Source organism: Pleurodeles waltl, chromosome 1_1, assembly GCF_031143425.1.
Source record: "Pleurodeles waltl isolate 20211129_DDA chromosome 1_1, aPleWal1.hap1.20221129, whole genome shotgun sequence".
Classification (NCBI taxonomy): Eukaryota; Metazoa; Chordata; class Amphibia; order Caudata; family Salamandridae; genus Pleurodeles; species Pleurodeles waltl.
Genome location: NC_090436.1, coordinates 440,253,228 through 440,269,967, shown reverse-complemented (window position 1 = coordinate 440,269,967; position 16,740 = coordinate 440,253,228). Strand labels below are relative to the sequence as shown.

General features: G+C 42.9%; 1 protein-coding gene across 1 annotated transcript in view; it reads right to left on the bottom strand.

The window, feature by feature from the left end:
• The window catches only part of CCDC125 (coiled-coil domain containing 125), a 262,752-nt gene that overhangs the window by 81,811 nt on the left and 164,201 nt on the right, over nucleotides 1-16,740 (bottom strand). Inside the window, exons 6-7 of the mRNA XM_069224454.1 lie at nucleotides 14,992-15,077; nucleotides 2,400-2,482 (exon numbers count right to left, since the gene is read on the bottom strand). Of these exons, the coding sequence (XP_069080555.1) occupies nucleotides 2,400-2,482; nucleotides 14,992-15,077 (169 nt within the window). The remainder of the gene's footprint in view (nucleotides 1-2,399; nucleotides 2,483-14,991; nucleotides 15,078-16,740) is intronic.

Here is a 16,740-nt window from a genome sequence, read left to right as displayed (position 1 = left end):
GGTGCTCCTTTTACCACCCAATTTCACTTCCCAACAATGAGGTGAAGTTCCAGGCAAAAATACTCCTTAACCAGCTGGGCAAATACATAGCCTCTTCAGCACACCAGAATCAAAGACGTTTTATGACTGGCCGTAGCATTTGATTATATCAAAGGCAAATGCAGCTGGTCCGTGCATATGCTTGTGGGTTCTCACACCCCTGTGCACCAATCCCTGTAGACTTTGAGAAGGCTTCTGACTCCCTCAGCAGTGACTTCCTCTACACCTTCTTACTCAAAATGAACTTCGGCTTCTGGTTTTGCTCATGCATTAAACATTAAGACTGTACACATCCCCTCGTGTGAAGGTTCAAGTGAACAGAACTGCATCTGCACCCTTCCTGAACTAACAGGGCACCCAACGGGGATGTCCCCTTATCACCCATATCGCATTGGCCATAGAGCCTTTGTCCGAATGGATCAGACAGGGTAGCTTGGTGAAAGGCTTTCAGTCAGAGGGAAGCATCAAGGAGAAGGTAAGCTGAGCCTTGCCCAGTACTCCACCTCACATGCCGTGGGTAGTGCACTCAAATGCTCATCCACATTTAGGGTCAAACTTCTGGTATCATATCACAGTGAACAACACCCTCCAGTGAACACCCATGCTCTCTGCATAGTAATGGGAGCCAGTTGGTCCATCTCTCAGTTAATGTTAACAGATCTGGGTCACAGCCAACAATTCTGCCTGTGTCACAGCCCAAGAGTGAAGGTGCCCAAGAAATCTACAGAAACAAAACAGCAGTGGGGCTGGGACAAACTTCTTCTACAAAGTCCTGAGTTCGATCACACTCATGGTATCTTTGATACACACTGCATTTGGAGGAGCAGAGCTCAGAGTAGGACACTGGCCATCTTCAGGCAGGCCAGACCCAGTGACAACTCACTACTATATAACCTTAAAAAGGTTCTGCTATCTTGTGAGAATTATTGTTTTCTTTTCACAATATAATAAAATGTAAAGAAAAATATACGAAGGCTTATAAACAGTTTAGTATAAACGTTCCAGCTTGATTTGTAATCCCTTTTTTCCAGAATGAGACAATGCATTGAAAAGCGACCCAGTGATTTTTGTCTTGCATGTTATATATTGGGCTGGACCAGCTGGTAGGTCAGTATTGAAGTAATGCCCCTCTCTTTGAAGGATCCTTGAAATTGCGACCTAAATTTCCATCAAGGCAATCAGTTGAATTTCTTTTGAGGACTGGGGTTAGCCAAGACTGTTTGATTTTGCTAAAATATGTACAATATACTTACATATAGGGGCTTCCAGCCACCTCTCTTCATTCATTGGTCATGGGGCAGTGGGTCAGCCTACTTACCCTCACTTTGAGTGACTGCATTATGCACTCTCACAAAAAGTGCATCCACACACAAGCTACTTCCCTTCAGGGCCAGTGTTTTTGTTTTTACTATATGATTACTTTGATATGGCATTTGCATTTCGTGCCTGATGTGATAGCAGGACGCTTCTGATGCATATTCCATCTTTACCAGATTCCATCGCAATGACAATGCTGTTGTAAATTCCTATAGGTGTGTTTTGCTTGTCTGACTGTTGCTAATTCACAGCATACCAGATTGTGTGTATTTGAAACTGTAATGTATTAAGTTCTTCTTGGTTTAATTTTAGTCTTTCTTGCATGCTTTCTTTCTTTCCTAATTTCTTTCCTTCTTTCTAAACCTTCTTTTCTTCATTTTGTTCTTTCTTTCCTTCCATCTTTTTCTTCTTTCTGTCTTTCTTTCATTGTTGCTTTCTTTCATTCTTTTTTCTTTATTTTGTATATTCTTCTTTCTTTTCCTTCACCTCTTTCCACCTTTTTTCTTTGTTCTTTTTCTTTCCTTCCTCCTGTCTCCATTTCTGTCCTTTCTTCTCTTTGCTTTCATTCTTCTCTCTCTCTCTTCTCCTCTCCATTCTAAGGCAAGAGGCTTGCCACCAATGACTGCATTATTTTTTAAGTAGTTCCCTTCAGTGCCAGGGAGTTTTACGGTAATGTGTGTTTTTTGTACCAAAAAAACTTTTTTGCCTTTAGCAAATGATTCTTTTTTAGATTGGTGAGGGCCCGGCATAATCCCAAACAATATAGTTTTGCAAAAACCATGACAAAACGAGAATTTCCAGAAGGCCGGTAGCCAACGCCAGACCCACTGGGTATGTCAATGCTTGCTTAGTTAGGTTTGTGCTGGACAGTGGCAGGAGTAACTAGGAATAATTCAGAGGTAGAATGACAAGTATTGTTGCATTATTGCCCACTTTTATCAATGCTCAGTGTGTCCAAACTCCTAGAACAAAATAAAAGGTGTTAACAAGCATTTGTGCTTCTTATACAAATATCAGAGATGTAGTCATGTAATTGTGCTTACTTGTGTTTTCAGATTTTAGAGTTTTGACTTCATTTGTTCTCAGCTCCAGCGTTTCCTTAAGAACCATATTTTCACAGTGTATTCTGTCAAAAACAGTAACATAGTTTGCAGTTGAGTTTTTCAACCTAAGCGAGGGTCTGAAAAAAGTGCACAGCTACGCTCTTAGTGCTCCTTGATTGTAATCGATAAATAACTAAATGCAAATAGAAAATATTTGGGGCCTGATTTAGATGTTGGCGTGTGGAATACTCCATCCTAAACTTGACGGATATCTCATCCGCCGAATTACGAACCCCGTAGGATATCATGGTATTGTATTACAGCGGACGTGACATGCGTCATGTTTGTGATGGAGTATTCCTCCCCGCCAACATCTAAAGCAGGCCCTTGGTTTTCTGCAATCACTAATTATGCATGCAAAGATTCAATTACAGAGAGCAGAGCTGCCTGTCAATACATTTAATCTGAAATAGCACGAAATAATTTACGTCCAAAGCATAGATGAATAAAATGTTTACAACAAGAAGAAATGACATTTTGTGAAAATAGAGCACAACAGCAGTGGCAAGTAAACGCTGAAGTAATAATGACTTTAATGCTAATGTTCTTGGACTGAAGGTCCCCATTTTGACTTTTGTGTACATAGGTATGATTGTTTCAGAAATTAATTTTTGGACACCTATTTTTCTAAACCTGTTACAGGAAACGCTCCAGTCTGTTGTTAATTACCACTAACCCCTACCCATTTGACAACCAGTCTCTATTCCCCAAGTTCTGGACTACACCCTGTATCCATAGCATCAATCCCCATAAGTAAATCAAATCTCAAAGACTGTGCTTCTGCACATTAGCATTAGTTTGTGACTCAGCCAAGTATGCATTCTTAATCAGTCTGACTTGCCTCCTCCAATACCACCGTGAAGGTGTGTCCAGAACTTGTCATCTCCTCTAACAAGTGCCCTCCCAAATTATTGATCATCTATTATTTTTCCTCAAAGATTACCACATCATTAACACTCTTGTCATTCTTGTTACATCACTTGACCTCATACACCATATCCTCAACACCTACACAGGCTATTGAACTCAACTTCACACCCTTCTTACGAAAATTATCTTTCTACTGCAATTAGCAAACTTGCTCTCTGAAAATCATAAAAACTACTATCTTGTTTTTTGTTTTTTTAACAATCTTATTTTGCATTTTGGAATACAAAAGCAAACAAGACACATTGATCAAAACATCCAGCATACGTTAATGTGAAGCAGTAAAACAAAGCGGGTAAGAAGACAGGTATCATAGTAAATATCATTATGTATCGGAACACAACAGCAGAGACGAGGCAAGATGACAGAATGAAATAAAAATCTCAAGTCATCCGGTTGTTTCCCGGCTAGATAAATTAGCAAACGTGGTTCACCAAGAGGACAGCCTGTCAGGTTTATATAAATTTGGTCATTGAGAGTATCATAGTAATTTCACAGAAGAAAGTGGGATATCATCAGGTTCTGGAGAGCTCCCGGCCAAACCTGGGGAAGAGAGATCCCATATATCTGAAGCCTGAAGTGTCTTGGACATTGTGAAATGTATGCCCCACAACCTGCCCTGACGGTGGATATAAGTGAGGAAGGGGCGCCAATCAGACTCAAATTTAGCTTGTTTATCTCTAAGTACTGCTGTGAGCTTTTCCATGGTGTAAATATTCCAAACCTTCCTCCACCATAGATTAAATGTGGGAGCTTGAGGTTGTTTCCCCATCTGTGCTTTGCAGAGGCACGCTGACAATAGAAGGTGGGATAGAAAACGGCCTCTGTGAGTTGGTGTGGGGAGAGCTTTCTCTGTGCCAGGGTCGCCCAGGAACCAACAAAGGATCTTGGGGCATTGTGACATTGGTGATTTCGTAGTTGTTCTGAAGAATCAAATCTCAAAAGGAGCGTATAAAAGGACAAGACTCACCAAGTATGCAAGTAGGTACCCTACTTCCTTCACCCTTTCCAGCACTGGTCAGAACTCCTGAACATTCTATGGAGGCACACTGGTGTCAGATACCATTGTGTAACCAATTTATAGACATGTTCCCTATGTTTAGAACATATCGATGTGCCTGACGCTCTTTGCCTTATTGATCGCCATGCTGAAGGCATTTGGGGCTGGCAGCGTGCCCCTTCCAGTGAACTTTCGGAGGGGAAAGGGGAAATTGAGCAGGAGCTCAGTGGAGACGCGTCTGGCCTGGTCTCCGTCTTGGCCACGCCCCAATCTCGTTTTTGTTCCTTACCCAGGATGCTTTAAATTAACTGTAGCTTCACTCCTACCAAAAATGCAACTGCTCACTTGCTTCTTTGTCCAATGTCCTGATAGTAAAACTCTGGAGCGGCTAGAGGTTAATCAACTGACTAGTCCAGCAACTCTTCTCTACAAGAGCAGCTCTCAAACAAATTACTATTTTTTTCATGTCTTCCCTCCCCAGGCATCACTCTTATTCCCATCCTCCTTGACCTCTCAGCAGTCTTCAACACACACACAACCACTGCAGTAAAATACCATATCGTGGCTGTAACTCTCACTTCTCTTGACACCACAGGCATGACAATAAAGTGGATTGTATACTTTCTTTCCAGATACTTTTTCTGTTTCTTGATGCTCATCAAGCTCCACATTTCTGCCAGTTGTTGTTTCTCAGGGATCAGTTCTCTGGCCCACTCTCATTTTCCTTCAACATCACTTCGCGCTGTGACTTAATCTCCTTTTAGATTTTTCCCATATCCTCAACATGGATGATATGCAAACCCACTTCTAGTTCCCCTCCTCCGAAGACCAACTTTAAACAAAATTTCAAACTGCCTCACAGCTACTGATTGGCTCTCTGCTACCTAACATTCTACTCAACTACACCTGAAATTATTTATTTCTCCTGCATCTTCGGCTCTAACAACACTGTCCCCACGATTTTCTTCTTCCCAGATTACCTAAATCCAGGGCTTATTTTGTCAATAAAAACATGCCGGTGCCCAAAGCCCTCCTCTTATATACGTGGCTGCTGCAATTAAATGTGCGAGCACGGACTACTGAGGCAGCGTAATCCTGAAGCCATCTTGGGCCTCTTTAATTCATTTACAGTCACTCCCTACCCCTTCAGTTCACTCCTGCAGCTTTCTGCTTTCTGCCATTGTGACACATATGTCTTTCCCATATGTGTCTTTTGCTCGCAATAAATGCTTTAGGCAGACAATCAAGCGCCGGCCCTCAAAAATAAGTGCCAGTGCTCTGCCCCGGAAACCAAGCACAAATTAAGCACTGCCTAAATCCCACTTCAACTTTTCATACATTTCCTTCACCACCATGAGGCATGCTGTAAGGCTCCTCCTCCTTCACTACCACAAGGCTCCAACTATTCCATCACAGAAAATCAGTGATTATCTCTTCACAAAGGCCTCAGCCTATTAAACAACACTCTTACATTGAGGAAGCTGAGATAGTACAACAGCTTTCAAGTAGGATTCCCTCTTTACTCCTCCCCTCAACATAATAATTAATTTTGCACAACAATTTTGTTTAACCTGTACCATCCCATTACGCAAATATGATCAATTGCTTCCACTCATCCTCTCTAGTAACCTTATCTCCCATAAGTCTTCCCCTTCCTCCTAGTGCACACATACGTATACAATGTTAATATGCACTAAGGGCCAGATGTACAAAGCGTTTTTCTTGTTGCAAACTACCAGATTTGCAGAGTCGTGCCGTTTGAGACAAGAAAAAAGCATTTCTCAGTGTACAAACCCAATTTTGCGATTCTGTAATCTATTTACCGAATCGCATAAGAGTGTTCCTACGGCATCCCTTCCTAACTGCGAGTCGCAGTGGTATGTATGATTTTTTTTTACTGTGAATGCGGTCGTAAAATAATCACAGTTAACACCAATTTTAAATTGGTGTAACCCATTCGCAAACAGGAAGGGGTTACCAAGGGATCCCTTCCTGTTTGTGAATGAAAGTAAAAAAATATATATTTTTTTTAGAGCAGGCAGTGGCCCCATGGACCACTGCCTACTCTGAAAAAAGAAAACTTTTCATTTTTTTATTTGAAATGCATCATGTTTTCCTTTAAGGGAAATGGATGCATTAAAAAAAAATAACTGCTTTATTTAAACAGCAGTCACATACATAGTGGTCTGCTTTCCCCAGTAGGCCACCATCCCTATGAGTGCAGCCATTCAGAATGGGGTCGCAAATTGTAACCTACCTCATGAATATTGATGAGATAGGTCATTTACGACCCCATTGGGACTCGCAAACAGTGTACTTAACAATGTTGTACATTTTGTTTTGCGGCTCACAATTTGCGATTCCTAAACGAATTGCAAATTGCGAGTCACAAAACAAAAGGTCGTACATCTGGCCCTAAATGTATGTCTCAATATGCAGAATAATTTTTTATCATCTCAATGTAACCATCAAGAGTGCTTTCCTTTCTACTGCACTGCTACTATGTAAAAAGCACTTTTGGTACAAAGCTTTCCAAATTAATACAAATATATTAATTCAGTGAAGTATAATGACAAAATATCACAATTTTTGTACATGAGCTAAAGATCATAGATGATAACAGAAGTAGTCTGGCTGGTTCGGATATTACAATTATGGTGCCCTGTGTTTCCCTTAACTTCTACATAAGAATTGTCCCCACAATCAATAAGTAATTTCAGTCTACCTTTTGCAGGCAATGAAAGGATGCTATGTGTGGGGTTCAATATTTGTATTGATTTTCCAACAACCCTCCCTCGTGATTGCAGTAAATTGGAATCACTATCTTCCTACAAGTACGTTTTCCGTGATTGCAGTATTAACTTCACTATGCCTCTAACTATCAGTTTTCATCCATCTCTGCTTCTTTGTCTACTTCTATAATGTCCAGCACTCAGAGGCTTCGAGGGCATTTCAGCTCTTAGGAGTCTTTCCCTACATAAACAATTACCAGCTACCACAGCTGTGGGAAAAAGCCTTCAGTTTCCTTTAGCTGTTAGGGATTGTGGTGGACTTTTGGCCATACGCATGGTCATCCCTAGTCTTTTTGCCTCCTTCCTCCTGGTTTTTCTGACCTCTCGCTGTTGGCTCTAGGACTCTGAGCACTTTATCACTGCTGACCAGTGCTAAAGTGCAGGTGCTCTCCCATCTAAAGTTGGTATGATTGGCTTATACCTAATTGGCATATTTAATTTACCTATAAGTCCCTTGTACAGTGGTATCTCTATACCCAGGGCCTGTAAATTAAATACTACTAGTGGGCCTGCAGCGCTTCTTGCGCCACCCACTGAAGTAGACTTTCAAACCTGTCTCAGGCCTGCTAGCGCAGGGCCTGTGTGCGCAGTTTTCTGCCACAGGGACCTGGCATCTAAATTTACTTGCCAGGCCCAGAACTCCCCTTTTACTACATGTAAGTCAACCCTAAAGTACGCCCTAGCTAGCCCTATGGGCAGGGTGCCATGTATGTAGAAAGGCAGGAAATGTGCCATATTGCATGGCCTGTCCTAGTAGTGACAAACAGCCTAACTTGGTGTCTCACTGCTGTGAGTGCTGCCTTCTCATAGGATTGCATTAGAAATGCCCTGCCTTATGTGTAAGGGGTATTGTCTTATTTATGAGGGGTAGTGTAGGCGTGTTTGGTATGGTTGTGATGGTGATAATAAATACTGCTTACTGGTGTGGGTGTATTTTTTATTACTACCACAGAAATGCCACTTCTAGAAAGTGCGCATTTATCTGTGCTTATGATTCTGGTGCTTTGCAGCTTGACTCCAATCCACGTCTGGGCAGAGTGACAGTTGGGGCTTTGTGCATACTTTTCAGACAGCCTGTACACAGGGAGGGTGGAGGTGTCACTGAGGTGCATCTACATACTGAAAAGTCTTCCTGGGCTGAGAGAAGGGAGAGGCGGGGCACACCTACATTTGTAAAGGCTGTGCCCTGGCCTCACACAATAGGGTCGTTAACCCCCCACTGCTGTTTGGAGCCTGTGCTGAAAGGAGAGAGGGGGCACTCCCAGAACCAGTTGTAACTGGCTGGAACCTCCTCTCCCTATCATTGTAAAACACTGTAAAACAGGACTATAAGTACAGGGGAATTTTCCCCACAATTTGAACATTCTTGGAACTTGAAACTGGACACAGGACGCTGATGAATGGACTCACCAGGAAACCACCATGGACTGCTACTGCTGTGCTGACCTGTGACCTGCCTGGTCACTAGGAGGACCTGCCACCACCTGCACCCCTTGTGCTGGCCTGTAGCTGGGCCCACCAGCCCTGTGCTCCTTCTTGTTTAATTGTTCCCAGGGGCAGGGTGCTGTGGCCCCTGACCCCTGCTACGATCCTTCAACCCTTTGGCAGAATGCTTTTACGAGGAACAAGGCATTCTTTTAATGACTGAGGCTGCTGAGGGGCCATTGCGCTTTGAAAGCGCTTTTCTTTTCCTAAAAGAAATCACTGCCACAGCCCGGGCTTTAAACTGTGCCCTAGCGCTTTGTGAAGCGCTTCTTCGCTGATTAGAAATCACCGCCGCAGCCGGGCTGGGAAAATATCCCTGAGCGCGAGGTTCGCTCAGCACTGTGCCCCCGGGGCACGAAGGAAACCTCCGTTTTTATGCAAGGAGCAAGCGTGCTCCTGTTGGTGCCCCCGGGGCGAGGACTGCTCTATGGAGTCCCCCCGGGGCACCGGAAGGCCCTGCCGTGGCCCGAAGAGCCATAAATATGGCGAGGGGAGAGGAGGATGCCTCTCCCTCGCCGGGAGGAGCCTCGGGCGGCTTTGGTAGCCGTCGTGGGGCGGGAGGAGAGGAGGACGCCTCTCTCCCGCCAGGAGAAGCCTCGGAAGGCTTCTGTGGTCCGGGAGAACGGGCGGCAGCCTCATCGGAGGCTCGCTGCCCCCCCCCAGACCCCTCAGGGCCCCTGCGAGGGCCAACCTTTCAGTAAAGGGGTCTCCCTTGGTGAAAGGGCCGACGGAGGCCCCGGGAGACCCCAGGAGTTTGCGGGTCCCCGGAGGGGCCCTTTTCTCAACCAGAGGGGGTGCGTGGCGCCCCCCTCCCCACCTCAAAGGTTTCCCTGACCTGGGCCCCCCCCCTCGAGAGGGCCGGTGGAGGCCTAGGGGGGCCCCCAGCATTTACGGTCCCCCGAGGGGCCCGTTTTTCTTTAGAGGAGGTGTGTGCTACCCTCCTTGCTCCCCAAATTGTCAGGAGGCCCCCGTTTTGCGCAGAGGAGCGCCGGGGGCCCCATTATTCGTTTTAGGCACTGGAGGTGCCTCGTCATCAAGCCAGGTACTCGTAAATGGACCAATAGAGTTATAATTGGAGTTCTTGCTACAGACTTTATTAATTATGATGTATTGCCTACCTGGATTTTGATGCTTTTACATATGTGTGCACATGTTCCTTTTATGGGCATGACTTGCTAATATGTTTACTTAACTTGCCATAGATTTTCTAATGTTCCTACTATGGGCGTTGTATGATATTCTAGTGACAAGTGTGCTAATGTGATAACGTGTGTCCTGACTACTGCTTATGTTGCAGAATATTGAGTAACCTGTGTGTTATGTGTGACTACTGCTAGTTTGCAGAGTAACTAATGTGTAACGTTCTGACAACTGCTAAGGTAGCAGGATAGTACTGTTATGTGATGTTGGTCTAATAATTACGTTGTGTACAATACAGTATATTTTCATATAATCTGGTGTTGTGTTTCCTTTGTGGTGGGGATATTGTGTCACATGTGTGTGTGTTGTGCAAACGCTTTACACATTGCCTCCGGGTTAAGCCTGACTGCTCGTGCCAAGCTACCAAGGGGGTGAGCAGGGGTTATCTTGGACGTGTAACTCCCTTGCCCTGACTAGAGTGGGTAAGTTCTGCCTGGCTGAGGTGCATACCCTAGCCAACCAGAAACCCCATTTCTAACAGATTGCTTCTTCATCGTTAAAATTAACCTGGAGAACTAGCTGTGTACCCCAATGTTTTCTTCACTGCTAGGACTAGATGAGATATGGTAGTGTCCTTTTTTGTGTAAAGTGTATACACTGATTCTGCTGTTGTGCCAAGTAAGATCAACTCTGGGCCTCTCCCTACTTTTGACCATGTGCTATTTGTGATAGTTTGCAGTATCTCCCACCGTAGACTTGGATTTTAGGACATTACCACACTGTATGAGTCAGAGTTACTATTTCCTTGCAGTCTGTCTGGAGTGCAATACCATTTATATAGGACATTGAACAGTGTTTCCCTGCCACTGGTGTGTGTTGTGAAATTTTGAGCTCATCATGACATCTTCCCTTCATTGCTATATAAGTATATTCCCAAGGCTTTTTCTCAGGCTCTTTGAAAGGACAGTCTCTCTACATTGTCTGCCCCATCAGAAGCTGGTATATGGTGAACATGATGTCCTTTTAAGTGTCTTCCTCGAGCAGATATCACACCACTATAAAGGTATCAGTCATCTACTCTACTCTTGAGTGCTGATTGTGTGACCCAAAGCCTAGTAGCAGAATTGCTCATGTTATTCAAACTCACTGTCTTCTTTCATTTCCAGGAAGGACTTCAATTTTTCTCTGTGGAACATTTCTGTAATTGTGTGGCACCCACACTCTTTACAAGCTTTGAAGCTACTGTTCGTTAGCACCTGGGGAAAATTTGTTGTTTCCCTGCAACAAGGTGAATGGGCATGGAAACAACGTAAACCCTTTTGTAGTCGTGTCTTGATTCCAGATCTTCATTGTGGTCTTTGCAATCAGAGGTATATACATTTAGTGGCTTAAATGTTTTTGAGTAATGACAGGACTTCCTACAGTGGCAAGTTGGACAGGCTTTGGTCAGTCGAGCACTGAGCTTTGCCAGCCTCTCTCCATCGATTTGATTTAAATGCTTAACTAGGCCACCTGGTAGTATCACCACCGGTCAGGGATTTCCCGCCCCCTTCCTTTGTCCTCCAACAGATTCCCACCTATTCTTGCTTTATGTCTTTGCCATATGTGCGGGAAGTACAGGAGCACATGAAAGAAGTCACCAGCATCAGTGCTTGTATTTCTGCTGAATCTAATGAGACGTTGAAACCCTGGAAAACTGAGATATTAATTACTCTCACAGGCTTGTGATTTCCATCTGTAGTCTTAGGATCATACATTGTGACCTCATCAGCAAACATGTTTAGCTTAAATTTATTAGGACATAGTTTTGATGTGCTATATGATTCAATTTGCCCATTACTGGCCGTGCAAGTGGCTCTAATGAAGGTTAAAACAGTAGAGGAAAGGCTGACACTAAAGTTGTGTGTCTCAATTGTTGTGTTCTGCTATAGATTTGAAGTTTATTGGACAGCCTTCTGCTGACCATATTCAGGCCTTGTGAGCTCTATAGCCTGCTAATATCCATTTGACTCCAATCCCATGTTTTTAGTGCATCTTCTAGGATGGCCTAGTATGCCCTGTCAAAAGCTTTTAGTGTCTAATGGTAGTAGGATCACTATTTCATCGCCCTTTCTTGTTATGACTACTAAATGCAGAACTTTTTTTGTGTTATCTCCTGTGTTTCTTCCCAGTATAAACCCCGCTTAGTCCACTTGCACTAGGGTAGTCAAGTGGGTATGGAGTCTAGTTGCTAGTCTCTCAGTCAACATTTCCATCCATATGAGCAAAAAGATAGGCCTGTATGAGACACAGTCTAGTGGGGATTTGTTTAGTGCGAGAATGAGCAAGACCATCAGGAATTTGGTGATGGTGTACAACAATTAGGTTGTGAATGTATTGTAGAAACTTGCTAAGAGGCCATCCAGCCCTAGACCATTCTTAGTTTTGTGGTTCTTTATTGCCAGTAGAACCTCCTCTTTTTACTGGGTCCTTTGGTCTCCTGTGTGAGTGTGGGGGATTTCCACCAAGTGTAAGTACACTGTCCTCTAAGAGGGAGTGGCTTCTCCTTTATAGCAGTCCATATATAATTGTGTTATTTGTTGAGTTTCTCAGATCCTCCACATCAGTAGCTCATAGCCTATAACGCTCATATCTCACTGGGAAGTAGCCACCCTGCTTTAATGCCCCCTTGTAATATTTCATGTCCAATTCGGTCAGTATTTGGTGGGTTTAATCTGCTTTTAGGTGTTTAATTTGACTCTCTCGTGCCATGACTCTACTCCAGATTCTCTGCAAATGTTTGTTAGCCAGTGCCTCTCTCATCTGAGCTGCGTTGCTTCTGTGGCAACTGTGATAAACTGGCCTCTAAAGACTGAAAGAGTCCCAAAGTGTCATTTTGCTGACCTCAACATTGTCATTCATTTGAGGTTAATCCTTGAGTCCCTGCCTAACATTCGCCAGGACAATGATTATCTGAGAAGAGCCATGTTAAGTATCCACTGGCTGCTGTCTCCCTTGCCCCTCCACATGATGCAACATGTTACAAGTCCATGGCAGACAGAGTTGCAGATTTCTGTTCAGTCTTCTCCAAGTGTGTAATTATATGTTTGCAATGAGAATGTGGTTTAAAAGAGTGCAGCTTTTGTGTGGCGCTGAGACATGCAAGACATTTAATAGGAGTGGGTGTCTGTGTCACTAAGGGCCAGATGTAGCAAAGGGTTTGCGCCTCGCAAACGGCGAAAAACGCTGTTTGCGAGGCGCAAAAGCCTCTCTGCTATGCAGAAATGCATTTTACGAGTCGGATCTGACTCGCAAATAGGAAGGGGTGTTCCCTTCCTATTTGCGACTTGCAATGCAATTCAATTTCATTTGCGACCGCGAAAGCGGTCGCAAACGAAATCACAGTTACCATCCACTTGAAGTGGATGGTAACCCAGTCGCAAATGGGAAGGGGTCCCCATGGGACCCCTTTCCCTTTGTGAATGGAAAAAAATATATTTTTTCAGAGCAGGCAGTGGTCCAATGGACCACTGCCTGCCCTGAAAAAAACGAAACTAAAGGTTTCGTTTTTTTTTTCCAAATGCAGCTCGTGTTTCTTTAAGGAAAACGGGCTGCAGATGGAAAAAAAAAAACTGCTTTATTAAAAAGCAGTCACGGACATGGTGGTCTGCTGACTCCAGCGGGCCACCATCCCCGTGAGTGCCCATACTCGCAATGTGGTCGCAAAATGCAACCCACCTCGTTAATATTAATGAGGTGGGTCCTTGCGACCCCATTGCGAGTTGCAGAAGGTGTCTGAGACACCTTTCTGCATACCAAATTGCGAGTTGCAATTTGCGAGTTGCACGGACTCGCAAATTGCAAGTCGCAATTTGTTTTTTTCCTACATCTGGCCCTAAATGTCGACCAGTGTTCTCTCTGAATGTGTTTTGGGTTTTGTCTTTGTCCTGGTGGATCACCAGGGTAAGGCCCCCACAAGAACTGAGGGAGGCATGTGGCATGTTGGAGGACTGTGTTCAGTACTTTGCAAAGAAATGCTTCTTGTGCTCTATTGGGTGCTTATATGTATGGTAGAGTGAGGGATGCCCCCTTGTGTGACCCTTGGATCACCCCCCATACATAGGCCTTCTGCATCTCCACTTAGTTTGTTTTTAACTGTAAACTGAAAGTAGTATGATGTCCATTCGTGCTACCTTTTACGATGCTGAAGAAATGTTTTACCTTAGGAGGTGCTCTGACCTTAAGCGATACATATGTGCTTTTAACAAGTGTATTTTTTAAAGAAAATGTATGTCTTTCTGACAGTTCATATAGCACACCTATCCTTGTAAAGGAGCACTGAGTCCCTGGACATTCCATTTAATTGGAAAACCTAGTTTAATGTATTCTTTTTCATTGAGTTACAATAATGATGACTGTTACTCCTAAACCATAGGATTGCTTTCAAATACCCTGTGGGTGCTGCACCACCTATTTTAGGACCAGAAACTGCTTCTATGTATCCCTGAGTATGATAAACAGAGTCACCTTAAAATTAATATTACTCTTACATCAGGTTACTGCTCATTCTCAACCAACACGTAATGACCATAGCAAAAGTAAGAGAATAGAGCAGAAGGCATAATTGGGAAGCACAGAAGTAGAACAATGTTGTCCATAAAGTCTCCTGATCAAATAAACGCTGCTTAGGGAGGAAACGCCATCCATGTGATGCCAGCAGAATGCACAAGGAGTAGCTTCACACCTGTGGAAACTTTCTCAGAGACTTTGTTCTCTAGGAAGGCATGCAAAGCCATCTGCCATCGACTTTGTAGAACATTTTTCTAAATCTCTAGTAAATGAAAGAAAGCAATTGAACTTAAGTGGTGGACCAAATAACAGGAGACACAGAATTGCATGTCTGCAATAATATAAAATCCCCACTCATCATATGTTTTTAGGATTTAGGATGTTGCATAAGGCTCAAAAGGAAAATGATGGAAGCAAGTCTGTAGGAAAACTGTCACAAGGATAGGTCAAAGCATGGGTTTCAGACCAGAGAATTCACAGCAGTGAAGAATGTGACAGAGAGAAGTAGTTATTTAATGGAAATATCAACGAGTAATCCTAGGCAGAATTGGAAGATCTTAAGAATGAGAAATTTATAAAATTGCCCAAGAGAATACATCGCTGGAAGATACAGTGGCAAACAGATCATTGTGATACATACCTTTCATACTTTTCCCTCCATGACTCTTCCAAGTATTTAATCCTATTGTGTTCAAACTCTAGTTGCCATTGTAATGTGTTTATTTCCTGCAGAGAAACAAAAACGTGCTATGAAGAAATAGAAGAGTGAGGTTGTGTTTAACTGGGTGATGACATATGAATAAAATATGAATTAGTGAGGCATGATGCATGCAAATTTTATGTTCAGAAATACTTAGATTACCTCTCAATGTGAAAACAATTTACAATGAGACCTTTGACACAAGGACGTTTTCATTGCCATGACACTCCAACTGGGACAATTTTCAAAAAAGAACACAATCCCTGTTATAGGATTAAGAGTGAAGACAGTAAATTGTGTTTGAAGAATTTAAGAATTTAGCAAAACATGCAAGCATTAATATGTGACAGCCTTAGAATAGTGTTTAAGATTTATCTTGGGAGTAGCTGTTCTTGTGTAGTCATTGACCATGACAAGTGGTCCCAAAGTGCAGAAGAGAGCTTGTTGGTCCTGTAGAGAAAAAACTGATATACGTTAGCCAGATGTCTGTCCTTCCTTTAGTCCTACCTATAATCTGCGCCACCTCTAAATCTCCCTCTCACTGTAGTATGTTCATCATTTCACATCATTTGATGGGAGGAGGAGATTCCATGTTGTACGCAACAGAAGAAAGGTTGCGCCATGTGGTGAGAAGGATAAGGGCTTGAATTAAATAGGATTGTCCTTCTTAAGTACACGTCAAGAGGGCTAGTTGTGTGGGGGAAAGAAGCTTTCATAGCTTGTGCTTCATCTGTAATGGGCCAGATACCCCATGGACAGCATCATGTCTTGTGCATTCCCATGTAGATACTGACCATTACCACGGTAAACCAACCATCTTGTCATGCTTTAATGGTTTACAACAAACGAAATTGCAACCCTGTAGCTTACATATTATAATCCTATTATTCAGATGGCCAACTAGAAAAAAAAAAATTCTGTGGTATCAGGATTTTTGTTCAGAGATTTTCACTGTTCTCATTCCTTTAGCCTTGATTAATCATAATTATAATTATTCATTTGAACTATGCAGAGAAGAGGAATCCAAAAGTAGTTACATGTAATACAATGCTTTTACATATATAGTAAAGCAAATTAAAAATAAAACTGTGCATTAATACATATTCTCGTTTATTACATCTGGCTAAGCATTAATAATATACAATATCAATTACACATGGTTTAGCGAAAATAAAAATATATAAATACAATCCACTCTGCATGCCAAAACAACAATCAATCAACTACACATCAATTACACATGATTGACTAATTTACAAGCTTTATGTTTGCAGGAGCCTTTACACTCATACTCACCCCCTAGCGAGTTACAAATTTCTTAGCATTATGTCAGAGGTCATATACAGAATCAGCAGAAGCAACACGAATTGACCTGGGTGACTGTTCTAATAGATACGACTTTTAATTTCCAACAAAAACACTGTGCTGGAGAGCAGCATCCCTAAGCCCAATATTTAACTCAGCCTACAATACAAGACACTGCTTTTAAGGCACCACTGAATCCTGTCTTGGAAAAGGGGCAAAGGTGCACTTGTTTATGTCTATGTACATGAAGAAGATGTTTGGGCACAACTGTGACTCTAACTGGAGGGATGGGGATCTCTTGGACGTATGCCCACACCAACCATTCTCTGTATGGGTGGGTGCATCTGGATTACTGGGTCAGTAGATGGGGCTAATTTGGTTTCT